Consider the following 13,788-nt stretch of genomic DNA (forward strand, 5'->3'; position numbering starts at 1 on the left):
GCATTGATGATGGTACCATATGGTGCCAAGAGCGCCTATGTGTTCTAGATATTGATAGTCTTCGGGAAAGGATTTTGGCAAAATCTCACACTTCTAGGTATTTCGTACACCCAGGTTCTACTAAAATGTATCATGATCTCAAAGAAGTTTATTGGTGGAATAACATGAAAAGAGATGTGGCGGACTTTGTGGTAAAATGTCCGAACTGTCAGCAAGTGAAGGCTGAACATCAAAGGCCTGGAGGATTGTTACAAAGCATAAAAATTCTAACGTGGAAATGGCAAATGATCAATATGGATTTTGTGGTAGGGTTACCTCTCACTATGCACAAGTTTGACTCAAATTGGGCGATTGTGGACAGACTCACGAAATCAGCGCACTTCTTGCCAGTCAAGTCCACCGATACTGCAGAACATTATGCTCAGTTGTACATCAAGGAAGTAGTCAGACTTCACGGCACTCCAGTTTCTATTATCTCGAATTGAGGGGCTTAGTTCATAGCAAACTTTCGGACAAAATTTCAGCAAGGTTTGGTTACTCAAGTAAATCTCAGTATGGCCTTCCATCCGTAGACTAACGGTCTGGCAGAGCGGACTATTCAGGCACTTGAAGATATGTTGCAAGCTTGTGTTCTAGATTTCAAAGGTAGTTGGGATGTTCATTTGCCGCTTTTTGAGTTTGCTTACAATAACAGCTTTCACGCTAGTATTTAGATGGCCCCATTTGAGGCATTGTATGGAAAGAGGTGTAGATCTCCGATTGGGTGGTTCGAGGTTGGTGAAGCAGAACTGTTAGGGCCGGATCTTGTGCATCATGCTATGGAAAAAGTTAAAGTCATTCAAGAGAGGATGAAAACTGCTCAAAGTCGTCAGAAATCCTATGCAGACGTGCGTCGAAGAGAATTGAAATTCCAAGTAGATGATTGGGTGTTCATGAAAGTATCTCCCATGAAGGAACTCATACGATTCGGGAAGAAACGGAAGTTAAGTCCGAGGTATGTCAGACCGTATAGAATTATTCAGAGGATCGGTCAGGTGGCATACAAGCTCGAGCTGCCACCCGAGATGTCGTTGGTACATCCGATCTTCCATGTGTCTATGTTGAAGAAGGTAGTGGGATATCTGTCCGTTATTGTGCCAATTGGAGCTATTGAGGTTAATGAAGAACTATCTTATGAAGAAATTCCAGTTGCCATTCTTGATAGGCAAGTCCTGAAATTGAGAACTAAGGAAATTGCCTCTGTAAAAGTGTTATGGCGGAACCAGCAGGTTGAGGAAGCCATTTGGGAAACCGAGGAAAAATGAGAAAGAAGTACCCACAGTTGTTTGAATAGTTATGTAATAGCTTTCATGCATTTGGTTCCTGTAAACTCTTATCTTTTGGATTTGATCTATGTTAAACTATTCCATTTTGACTATGTATGTCTCCTATGCGGCCATGGTTGGTGTTGAACAAGTTATGTTATGTCTATAGAACGTGTATATGCTGTTAGGATATGTATCTGGGGCCCTCTGACAGGGGGATAGTCCTAGTTACAAAGGAAACTCTGGCAAAATTTTCGGAAATTAAAGGAGTTAGCCAAATTCAGGCTGATGATATATTTCATAAAGTGAAAAAAAAAGCAGAAGTTACATAAGGATGGATAATGAATGAAACTTGATCCTCATTCGAGGACGAATGATCATAAGCGGGGGAGAATGTAAAGCCCCAGAAAATTTTGCTTAGTAATTTAAGATTTCGTGGTGCCAAGGTAGGCCAAATATTTTATCTTGCATGCAAATAAGGATTAAGGAGATTATGGATATCAATTGGATATGTTAATAAATGTATAAGTCATAGTAGAAGTGAATTGGGGTATAAGAAGAGGCCTAAGTCTAAGCCGAGTTGGAAAATTTCATAAGAGACAAAAGTTGCAAATGAGTGCGCACAAGACCTCATTTTGGACAATCCTATCTCCAGTTATATAAGGATTTGTTTGATGCACAACCTATCAATGAGTCTAGTTTCCAACGCTTCAAACCGTTCGTCATTCGGACACACCTACCAAAAGTTATGACCAAATTACCAAAAGCAACACAACATTTTACACTACCGCGCCGCCCCATACGGCGCGGCTGTGTAAATTATCAGAGCACCTCCAGTTTCGTTTCTAAATTCATTTTTCATTACCAAGGCGCCCCATGCGGCGCGGCTGTGCAAAAATCTGGGTTTTTGTTATAAAACGACCTCATTTCGTCAAATAGATTCAAGGGACCATTTCTTGAGCAAAAATCAGATATTTTTAGAGTGAGAGAGTGCCCTAGAGTGAGAAAGTATCCCTCATCAATTCTTCTACAACTCTTGCTCAAATCTTAAAGGATTAACAAGGAAAACCACACTAGGCCTTCATCCTTGAGGTAAGATTCTATACCCTAACCTTTAATTTCGAATTTAGCTAAAGATGGGTAATTATAAAAAATGTTTGTGGGAATTGGAGTTGTTATATTGCTTGCATGTGTTTTCAAAGTTTGTAGAAACATTGTTGAGCTAAAGATTGTAAAGTATGGGTTGTGGGTTGATGAAATCCTCTATAAAAGGACCATAAAGATTTAACGCACATATGGTGTTTGATAAAATGCTCAAAGGAGCTAGAATTATGAATATCTTCCTAATTTGTGTTAAATTTTGTTATGTCTCGAAGTAGATTGGCATTGCTAGAATTTACGGAACGTTGTAGTAACTTAAGGAAAAGCTCTTTGAGGTATGTATGGCTAACTTTAACTCTTGTAGAATCCCCTTGTTGTGACGAGCATATGGTATGTGTACCTTATATGAAAATATGTGTATTGATTGTCTTAATTGATTTCCACACCATCGTGTTATATGTGATTGTGAAAAGTGATTTGATGTGCCTACCTTATTATGTGCTAAGCTTGTAAATGCTTGAGGATGACGATATGGGAGTATGTGTTAACGAATGAAAGAACGTTAATGTGTCCAAATGTGGGAATGTGTATAATGGCTAAAACCCAGCGTGGTAAGTAATGAAAGATGGTATTGTGAAATGACGTAAATGAGTTGAACGATTATGACAACACCTTGTACATGAATTACTGCTTGGTGACATCTATGGTGACTTGGGCCCAAATGTATGAATTGTTGATATGAACTTGTGCTTCCTTGAAATGATGATTCTTGTGATTAATATGCTTTGAACGTTGTTGGTTAAGTCTCGTGATATAATGATGTAAGTAAATAGCAACAAACCAAGTGTGTTTGTGTGAATGTGTTCATGTGGTAAGAACTGTGTAACAAAAGATGGAAAGAAATCGTAATTGATGCAATTGAAACAACTGTGGTAATATCATACGTGACTTGTCGCGGGCAATTATCGTTGTGACTTAAATTGTATACGGGCTGTTGCATATGATGGAAATGGTATTGATGTTATGAAAATTATTTGTGAATTATTGTTATTTTCGTGTGAAATTTGATTGTCCGGTAGGATCGGGTTGCGCGCCGCAACACGAAGTTATAAGGTGTGGGTTGTGGCGATAAGGGTGGCCGAAGTAATAAGGGTGGAAAAGTGATCGAAATCACTATTGAAATGAAAATATGTGAAAGTTGTGAAACCATTGATGTGATGAAATAATGTTGAAAGGGGAAAAAGAGAAATTGTGGAACTTGTTTGGCTTTGGTTGTTCCTTTCATGTGCATTGGATTGTTGATTCTATTACTGTTTGTTACCTGTGTATTTCTTGATTTTACTTGGGGTAAAATTTGTTCATATATACCAGTACAATTCAAATGTACTGACATACCTTTTGCCGGAGGCGCTACATTCGTGTTATAATTGTAGGTGGTTCTATAGCAGGTACTCCAGTCCACCAACAGCAGCACTCCTTCACTTTTCGTCAGTTGTATTAGTGAGCCCCTTTTTCCTCTCGAGGCCCTGCGTGGCTCATGCCACTTTTCCTCCCGGAAATCTTATTTTTGTATTTTCATAAGGTATAGCCGGAGCCTTGTTACCAGCAAGTATTGTAACACTCTTTTGTATCCCTAGAAGCTCCGTAGACAGGAAATGTGGGTTATGTACTTATGTATTTTGTATTTGGGCAGTGTAACTTGTAAACCACGCTAAGTAACCATGTATATTATGTAAATCTCGTAAGAATGTGTTTAAATCATAAATGTCTATTTCACTTGGTTAACGGATAATGAAAACGCGGGGTAACACGTGGGATAGGAAAGGCACCCAGGTTCGCTTGACTGGGGTTACCCGGTCGAGCGCCGGTCACGCCCCTTGGTTTTTGGGGCATGACATTAACAACTAGCATAAAAATAGATCACGTATTTTTAGAACCTCATAATCAAATTTAATTGTTATTATCATTTTCACGGTAAACACGTATATAATGACAAGGCTTTCACAAAGCATATCACACAACCAATCTATCATTAACCCAATCCAGTTAAGCAAAAGAGAGTAAAACATGAAACGAGTAAATATGTTTGTCAAGTAAGAATAGGGATTGAATGAAGAGATTCAATATATGAAATAACGTAGCAAGTAAAAGCATGTAGCAAAAAAAAGAATTTAATAAGTGATGGCATATAGTGAGTAAAAGCATATAGTGAGTAAAGACATGTAGTAAGTGAAGACATGTAGTAAGTGAAAGCATGTGTTGAGTGACGACATGTAGCATGTTAATGCATCTAACCAGTAAGTGACGTGAAAATTAGATTCATATAACATGTATGGGCTAATAACAAGTAAAGACATGAATTCGAAGATGACATGTAGCAGGAGTAAATCAAGTAGAAGTGTAGGGGTAATAGTAACATATAAGGTAAAGGCATATCTATAATAGTAATAGTCCAAAGGGAAAACACATAGGTAACTACATAAGGAAATCAAATGGAAGGTATCATACAAAACAATAAACAATAATAGAAACCAATGTAAAATGCATTAAATTACTTAACAAATGAGTAATCATAACAGAAATTCAAATTCCTTTCTTTTCGTAGAGTTATAACCAACAAACCTATCTCATTTTAAGCTGCATGGAAATGCAAACATAGCCCTAAGGCCCCAATCATCATCTCTTATTACAAATAAAGAAGCACTGGTAACACGATAATAAGAAGTATAGATATAGGTTCCTCATACTACGATTAAGTTAAGTATGCAAATGAATCTCAAAAATTACCCATTAGTTTCTTTTTAAGATGTCATATATTCTAACATGATTTCGAACGCAGATAATTGAGCTTATTAGTCATCGAATTAAATAAAGGATAAGTAAGGGATCATCAAGTTCAACAAAGGCATAAAGAAGCATATAATTTTCCCCGTCCCGAGTATGGAAACCCTTGCATATGCATATATGCTCATTACCTTGTATATGCATTACCCCCGCATGTAGCAACAATATCAATTAGTATGGAAAATTCCCCCAACAAAGTTAGAGACACTTATCGCAAGTAAGCTAAATCAATGCTCTAAGATTCCCTTCTCGTGCAAATAAACCTCCATACATTCAAATCCATCCAAAATAAATTAGTATCACAAATAAAAGACATAGAAAATGATTTTGATTAATAAAGCTCAATATTTAACTAAAATAAAAAAGATAACCCAAAAGGTCAACTGCGGGTTTGCACCCTGTAACCCAATAAAACTCATAAATTTCGCACACCCATTCTAGTATGAGTCCAAATATATGTGTTTCGTCAATATACGACCTCAAATCGACCCTTAAATCATCAATTTATGTCTTAGAAGAGGTTTTACAAAAAATCCCAATTTCTTAAATTTGATTCATTAAATAGTTTCTAAATTCAAGGTTGGAATCATGAAATATAAAACAAATTCGATTAAAAAATACTTACCCCAATCATATGCAACAGCCCGTATACAATATTCCGGAATAAGTAAAAAAAATACAGTAGCTCCATCTCGAATCAGATACTAGATAACCCTAAAACTTACATTTGATCAGCCAAACATAATTCTTGTGAGATTACAACCAAGATTGCCTTTTGAATCACCCAATTTGGCCTTAAAATGAGGGAGATATGATGTTTTGTTGTTTCAAAGGAAGTCTAAAAATTTGACGAATATAAATGACATTTTCGTAATTATTCATACCAGAAAAATCATCAAAATAAACAAATCTTCGTTTTGGCTCCCAAAACTCATTGGATGTAGCTAACTTTCTTAGAGTACTCTTAAGACACACAAAAAATGCTCTCTTCTCTCTCATGAGAAAACCCTAAAACTTGATGCCTAAACCTAGTTTTCGTGGCTTCTCCGGCTACTGACCAGCCTTCTGAGGCTGGTCAGTCGTCTTAACCCTCTTGACAGCCTCAAACAACAACTACAAACCCTATTCTAGTTCAAACCTATGCAAATCTATTACAGCCTACTTCATTAAATGCACCCATGCAGTTGCAACCCAACATAGCCCTAAAAGCTATTGAATACCTTCATGGTGAGCCCATTGTCTGTTGGAAGAAGAAGTAAGTTCATCAATCCATCACACAACAAGGATTGAACATGGTAGTATTGGGAAAATTCTCGTATGGTAAGTATCATGATCCAAAATCCACTAGTCGTGGTGGCACCTAGCCCAACCCGCTAGGTAAACCAACTAATAACTATTCAATGTCAATAATATTAAAAGAGATTAAACAAAGGAATTATATGAATCTTATACACTTCCCAGAGACTGGTAGTACAAATCATGAGCTTCTGAGAATAGAGTTTTCAAAGCTCATAGAAAGAATATACTTATTCTGTTTAAAAATTACATAAACAGAGTTTTATAAATCTAAGGATACAATGAACAAGCGGCAACTACAACAGGAACGCAGGTACATCCTCAAATCCAGCTCCCATCGAAAACATCAATCTCAGCAGCCAACATGTGCATGTAATGTGCAGAAGTGTAGTATCAGTATAACCGACCCCATGTACTGGTAAGTAACAATCCTAACCTTCGATTGAAAGTAGTGACGAGCTGGAACCTGGTCAGGTCCAATACCAATAGCCAACAATAATTCATAACAATGTAGATCATATAAATAAGGAAGTAACTCAAAAATAAAATGTTCATATTTTTTTTCAAAATTTTCCGAAAATAGTTCTACTTTCCAAGAACAACAATGAAAACCCAAATTCTTTACCGAAATCATCGAAAATTATGAGATAGCTTGAAAACTATAATTTTTCCAAAAAAAAAATCTTTTTCACAATAAATAAGATGTTTCACTTTCTTTCCATATAGAAAGTTTTAAATACCTCTCTATGCCCATATATCGATGTGTGTAAAAAGTCATGAATGACGTGATGCCATACAACATGAGGAAAAATGCATCTTTATGCCTGTATATCAGGTGTGCATGCCAATTCTATGTATCTTAGAGATGAATCATGTACTGACACTCTCAAAGTACTCAATCTCACTTTCTCTCACTTTTCCCTCATCATGCTCAACCACTCAGTACTGTATATTGCCCATACGGCCCAGGGAAGATCTATCCTGAAACATATACATTACTGACCATCAGTACCTCCGTACCCATGGAGAAGATCCATCTCCAGGTATATAACTGCTTCGGACAAGATCCATGTCCAGGGAATATCCATCCCACAATATAATCAATCGCACTCACTAGAGGTGTGAATAGACTCCGTAGGCGCTCCTACAGCCCAAGCGCTATCATAAGCCAGATCTAGTCACAAATCAATATAACATGATGCGTCGTGTCGCCGGATCCTATACTGTCACTCATATTCAAGCTCTCAGCCTCACTTAGTCATCAATCTCTCCAGTCTCACTCACGGGCTCACAATGTCATGAAACTAGCCCAACAATAATGATATGATGTACCAATAAACAACAGCTAAACCTAAGATATAATATGAATGCATGAATATGATCGAGTACGAAATATCAAAGAAATAAGTGAGATGACAGCAAGAAACGACCACTATCGGTCCTAACAATATTAGCATAAAGCCTAAACATGATATCTAGCATGATTAACAACTCAGTTACTTTATCACATGGTGAAAACATAGATATCAACAAAATAAGGACACTAAATGCCATGGAAACAACGGAGTCACAATTCACAGGATACATTATCACGCCCCGAACCTAGGGAGCATGACCGGCGCTCAACTGAGTTAACCCGCTTGAGCAAGCCTACTTTACATCAACCTTTCATCATAACTCATGCATGATATATCGAAATATAATTTTGTCTTGACCTTCAAATTAGATACATTTGGCTCAATGGCCTAAAATCATTCTCATGGTGGGTACATAGCTTCGTAATTAATTGTGAACATAATTACATAGCAAAACTCAAATCATAAATACATGACCCGCAATGTACATGGAGCTTCTATGACAATAGATACCTAAGTACATAAAAAAAATAGACTTGAATACCCACTGGAACTGTAGCAAGATCACCATGTTAGCTGAAAAGAGTATACCACTATCACTGATCGTTGCCGCTTGTTGTTTAACCACCTGTATCAATTGAAGATACAGTGCCCACCGGAAAAGGGACGTTAGTATCGTCGAATAGAACTAGTATGTATAGCTAAAGGCACTCTTTCAAAATAAAATGACCCTATAGGAAGTGGAAAACTATATAAACAAAAAGTCACAATCAATAATATCCAAATGTCCACATATGGAAATATAGTAACTTAAATAAGAGGCAAATGATGTACATCAAGAAACTATGAAACATCCCATAGAATCACATTTCAAGTCTTATTATACATACTTCATTCTGAACATCTTTTGGGATCAAGTGATCCATATGAACTATGGGTGAGACACGAAATATAATGTAATGTAACATGTACAAACAAGGCCAATGAAAGTGGCACCTATTGTCTACGTTAACAAATGCGTCTCACTAGACCATCCATATCCCCCTCCTATTTTAAACTTATACATTTGATAGACCATCCTTAATGTCCATATATCATATCATACACATATGTGTCTTATAGACCGTCCATAGTGTTCACATATCATAAACCTATGCGTTTCATAGACCGTCCACAATATCACCTATACAATATACATGTGGATTTCATAGATCGTCCACAGTATTACCTATACAATACACATGTTCGTTACATAGACCGCCCACAGTATCACAAATTATACACCTATGTATATCATAGATCGTTCATAATGTTTACTTACACAATACACCTGTGTGTTTCGTAGACCGTTCACCGTGTTTACATACACAATACACATGTGCGTTTCATAGATCATTCACAATGTTTACCTACACAATACACATGTGTGTTTCATAGACCGTTCACATTGTTTACTTACACAATACACCTGTGCGTTTCATATACCATTGACAGTGCTTACTTACACAATACACTTGTGCATTTAATAGACCATTCACAATGTTTACTTACACAATACACATGTGCGTTTCATAGACCGTTCAAGTGTTTACTTACACAATACACTTGTGTGTTTCATAGACCGTTTACAGTATTTATCAATACTATATACCTATTCATTTCATAGACAGTCCATAAGATCACATATACAATACACCTATGTATTTCATAGAACATTTATAGGATTAATAATACATCACTATACACATAAACATATATAAACTCAAGCGACATGACTAACACTACTTTAAAAGTCGTAAGTTCCCGAATTATTGGAACACTTCGTGTTCATGCTCATCATGGAGAAACATAGCTAATTACATTACTACATGTATGGTGAATCAATAATTCAATTTCAATGGCCCATGGCCCAAATTTGTTTTCATAAGATTTATCATATTTCAGCGTAGGACATCTCCCTTTCAACTTAATATTCACTCGCTTGTCATCTTATGCTCATTGGCTAAGTTCATGATTCTTGGGGACTTAACAATGAAGACATTCACATTAATTATTTTAGAAGCATACATTCTATGATTATAACCATTGGGACATACAACACCTCATAATTCTCATTTTGGAAAACGACCACATTTCATGTTTATACTAATACTTACTTATACTTGCCATGGGTGATCACAAGACATCAAGAACATTTAAAATATTTAGGAACACCATAGCCTCTCCTCATGAGGGCATAGGAGCTTATAACACATTGGAAACATAATTAAAAATATGTTCATCTCATAACCTTTCACACCATATATCATTTCACAATTACTTTCAACTATTTACAACATCATTGTTATATTGGCTCCCCTGGCCAAACATATTATTCTTCATTCATGGCTTTGTGACCATATATAATATTTTGCTCTTTAATTTCTTTTCTTTCAAGAATTATTATCTCAAACATCGTCATATAGAATATTCTTGAAATACCTTTCCCAAAAGGGCAATACACAATTTCAACTCATGAATATGTAAGAACTCAAAATATAATGGAAATACCTACCAAGCATAGCATTAGTTAGCAAAACCACATTTAGACATGCCTCGAGTACATAAGCTTTTGGATAATTCTATTTTCGGAGTAAATTTGGAATAGTTGAATCAAGGCTCATTTCATAATATTTCATACATCATTTCATTTCATTGGCGCTATTGGCCAAAATTATAACTTTCATTCTTGGCACGGTGTCCACACTTTATATCTGCAACTCACTACTTTCACTTTCAAGAATCTTTATAGATTATCGATAACAAAGAGTCTTTAATCACTACTTTTAGTACACCTTTGAACAATTAAGCGTCTTAAGCACATTCAGATTTCTTACACAATTAGGCATAATAGCCTTCACTTGAAACACGACTTGAAGTCATAACATTTTAATACTCAAACCATAGTTTGGGCATATATCTTTAATCATACAACTCATTTCGAATAGTTAAGTTTATAGGTAATAACCCGGAATATATAAATTAGGAATTTTGAGCTAACCATAATTGAACTTATGGAAACATTTGTGGAATTCGATTCTAAGAGAGAAAGTTTAGCCAACATACTTGGATTCAGCCCTTTAGTGTTATTAAAACCTCTTACTACTCTTACAACTTCAATCTACATCAACATAATTTGTTTGGACCAATATTAGTAAAACTTTCCAGGTTTTTGGTCATTTTGGAATTTTATCAAACACCTAGAGGGAGAAAACTAACTCTCACCAAGTCACTACAATTCTTGCCCAAATCTTTGAAAACGTTCAAGTAAAATTTGCAAGGCCTTCATCCTAAGAGGTACGAACTTGCGCCCTAATCTATGATATCAAAATTTCTATTAAAATAAGTGATTAATAAGTGGGCTCATGGGCGTAGGGATTGATTATCCTGCATGCACAAATGATAATAGGGTATGGGGTTATTATGAGTTAAAAAGATAGCAATTGGGGTGTAAGATGATAAAAATCTCTCACAAAAGGATCCTAAAATCACAATGTACACTTAGTGCCTGATAATATACTCAAATGATCTAGAATCTTAATCATTTCAATAATTTTGGGTTCATCTTGTAATTCTCATGAAATAGATCAAAGTTGCTAAGAGTTCCGAAATTTTGTAAGAATTTAAGGAAAGCTCTGTCGAGGTATGTATGGCTAAAAACCCCTCTTCATAGAAATTGAACTCCGTTGGTGTCTATGCAAATGTAGTAAGACTAAAATTTGATTGATATATTGATTGTTATTGCACATGAATAGGTTTTGAAATTATATATATATACATGAAAGGTGTGCCTCAATGTGTGCAATATACTATTCTAGATATTTAAATATGTGCGAAGAATATGAACCATGTGTTGGAATGCCTAGACTTCATGTCAAGATTAAAACTGAGATTGTCATGCTAACTATATGAAATCTTACATATGCTTACAACTTAAATTGCTTTTGTATCTGCCTATGATCCTAAATTGCAAGGTTAACATTAAAAGTGGAAATGATGTGATATTTGTGGCCCTACGTGCCTATGAATTGTTTTATGTGAAATAAAGATTGAAATGAGATGACTAATGAGAAAGGAACAACGTCTTGGTAAGGTGACCTAGCCGATCGGGACGTGATCGGATGTTATGCCGCACACATGGTGGTATTGTGCTGATATTGAATTTCGAAAAGTGAGAATGCGATTGTGATTGAGGTACATGTCTCAAATGAGGCAACCTAGCTGATCGGGGTCGTGATCGGACTCTGCTCAAGAAAGTGGTGGAATTATGAATGATTTTGAACAGTATTAAATGCCCCAAACTAAAGTTATAGAAATTATATGAAAGTTATATGATTCTTTCATTTGATGATGTGGTGTTCGGTTAAAGCTTTTGATTGTCCCTTGTGATTTCCTTGTTCTTGTATGATAGTTCTTTCTAATAAGATGGTGCTTAGTTATACATACTAGTACTATTCCATGGTACTAACGTCCCTTTTACCGGGGGTGCTACATTTATGAATGAATGTAGGTGATTCTATAGCGGAAAGTGCCGATCACAAGTAGCGGAGTATTCTCCTCTCAGAAGTCTTGGTGATCCCCTTTCCTCCAGGGGTTATATTGTACACCTTTTATTATAAAATTTCTACGTTTGAGGTATAGCCGGGGCCTTGTTGCCAGCGTTATCATAACTATCTTTTGTATCCTTAGAGGCTCAGTAGATGTTTGTGTGGGTTGTGTACAGGTATTGGATGGGTCCCTAGACTATGTTGTAATTCTAAACTCTTGCTTATATAAACTGTAACTGTATGAAATCTAGGAAACTTAACCATGGTTTAAGGTTGTGATATAAAATGAACTAACCATGTTGAATGTACGATCTTTCCTATTGTCTAAATAAACGAAAGCATGGATTTCTTAATCATATTGAGTTGGGTAGAAAGTGTTTAAAAATGCTTGCTCAGTTGGATTCACTCGATTGAGTGCCGGTCGCGCCTCTTGAGGTTGGGGCATGACAAACTTGATATCAGAGCCTAAGGTTTAAAGTGTCCTAGGATGTCTCAAAGTCGTGTCTAGTAGAGTCCTTCTTATTGGTGTGTAGTTGACCACATCTATAAGTTGGAGGCTACTTGGGCATTTAGGAATAACACCCTCCTTTGATATTCTGGATCGTGCGGTAAAACTTGTTATGAAACTATTTCCCCTCTAACTAGTGCATTCTTTCAACTTTCAGTACATGGCACCAAAGAAGAGAGTTAGAATTGGACAAGAAGCCAATGCCACCTCAGGAGTGGCTGATAATTCCATACTTGATACTGCGGGTGAGGTAGTCTCCCTGCTATCACCCTGCCTGATTCTTCATTTCCAGAGCAGACTACCCTAGTTCCTACACCTACAGAGGGTGCCACTATCCCTCCCAATGATACTCATGTTCTGCCTCCAGCCCCAGCTTCCGGTTCTGGTAATTCTGATGGGGATCTTAGGGGAGTTATTCAAATGTTGACTCATCTAGTGGCCTCTCAGGCCCAGAGGTCAAATGTTACACCCCATTCGTCTGGCCAGTAAGGGGATTCCACCAGTTCCAGGGTAAACAGATTTCTTCAGCTAGACCCTCCAGTGTTTGTGGGTGAAAATCCATAAGAGGACCCCGACGATTTTATTGATGAGATGCACAATACCCTCAGGGTTATGCGTGCAACTGAAACAAAGGGAGTAGAGTCGGATGCCTACCGTCTAAAAGGGGTGGCTGTTTACCGTAGAAATGGTAACAACAATTAAATTTGTAAATGGGACTCTAAAAATACGTGATCTATTTTTATGCTAGCTGTAAGAGCAGATGGTGCTAAGAATATAAAGTTTAATGACAAAAT

General features: G+C 36.6%; 1 protein-coding gene across 1 annotated transcript; it reads left to right on the plus strand.

Annotated features, from left to right (window-relative positions):
* The first annotated feature begins 713 nt into the window (after positions 1 to 713).
* Positions 714 to 1,304, plus strand: LOC138875240 (uncharacterized). Its single transcript, XM_070154064.1, has one exon. The coding sequence runs from the start codon at positions 714 to 716 to the stop codon at positions 1,302 to 1,304; it is 591 nt and encodes a 196-aa protein (XP_070010165.1).
* The last annotated feature ends 12,484 nt before the right edge of the window (positions 1,305 to 13,788 follow it).

Source organism: Nicotiana sylvestris, chromosome 8 (genome assembly GCF_000393655.2).
Source record: "Nicotiana sylvestris chromosome 8, ASM39365v2, whole genome shotgun sequence".
Classification (NCBI taxonomy): Eukaryota; Viridiplantae; Streptophyta; class Magnoliopsida; order Solanales; family Solanaceae; genus Nicotiana; species Nicotiana sylvestris.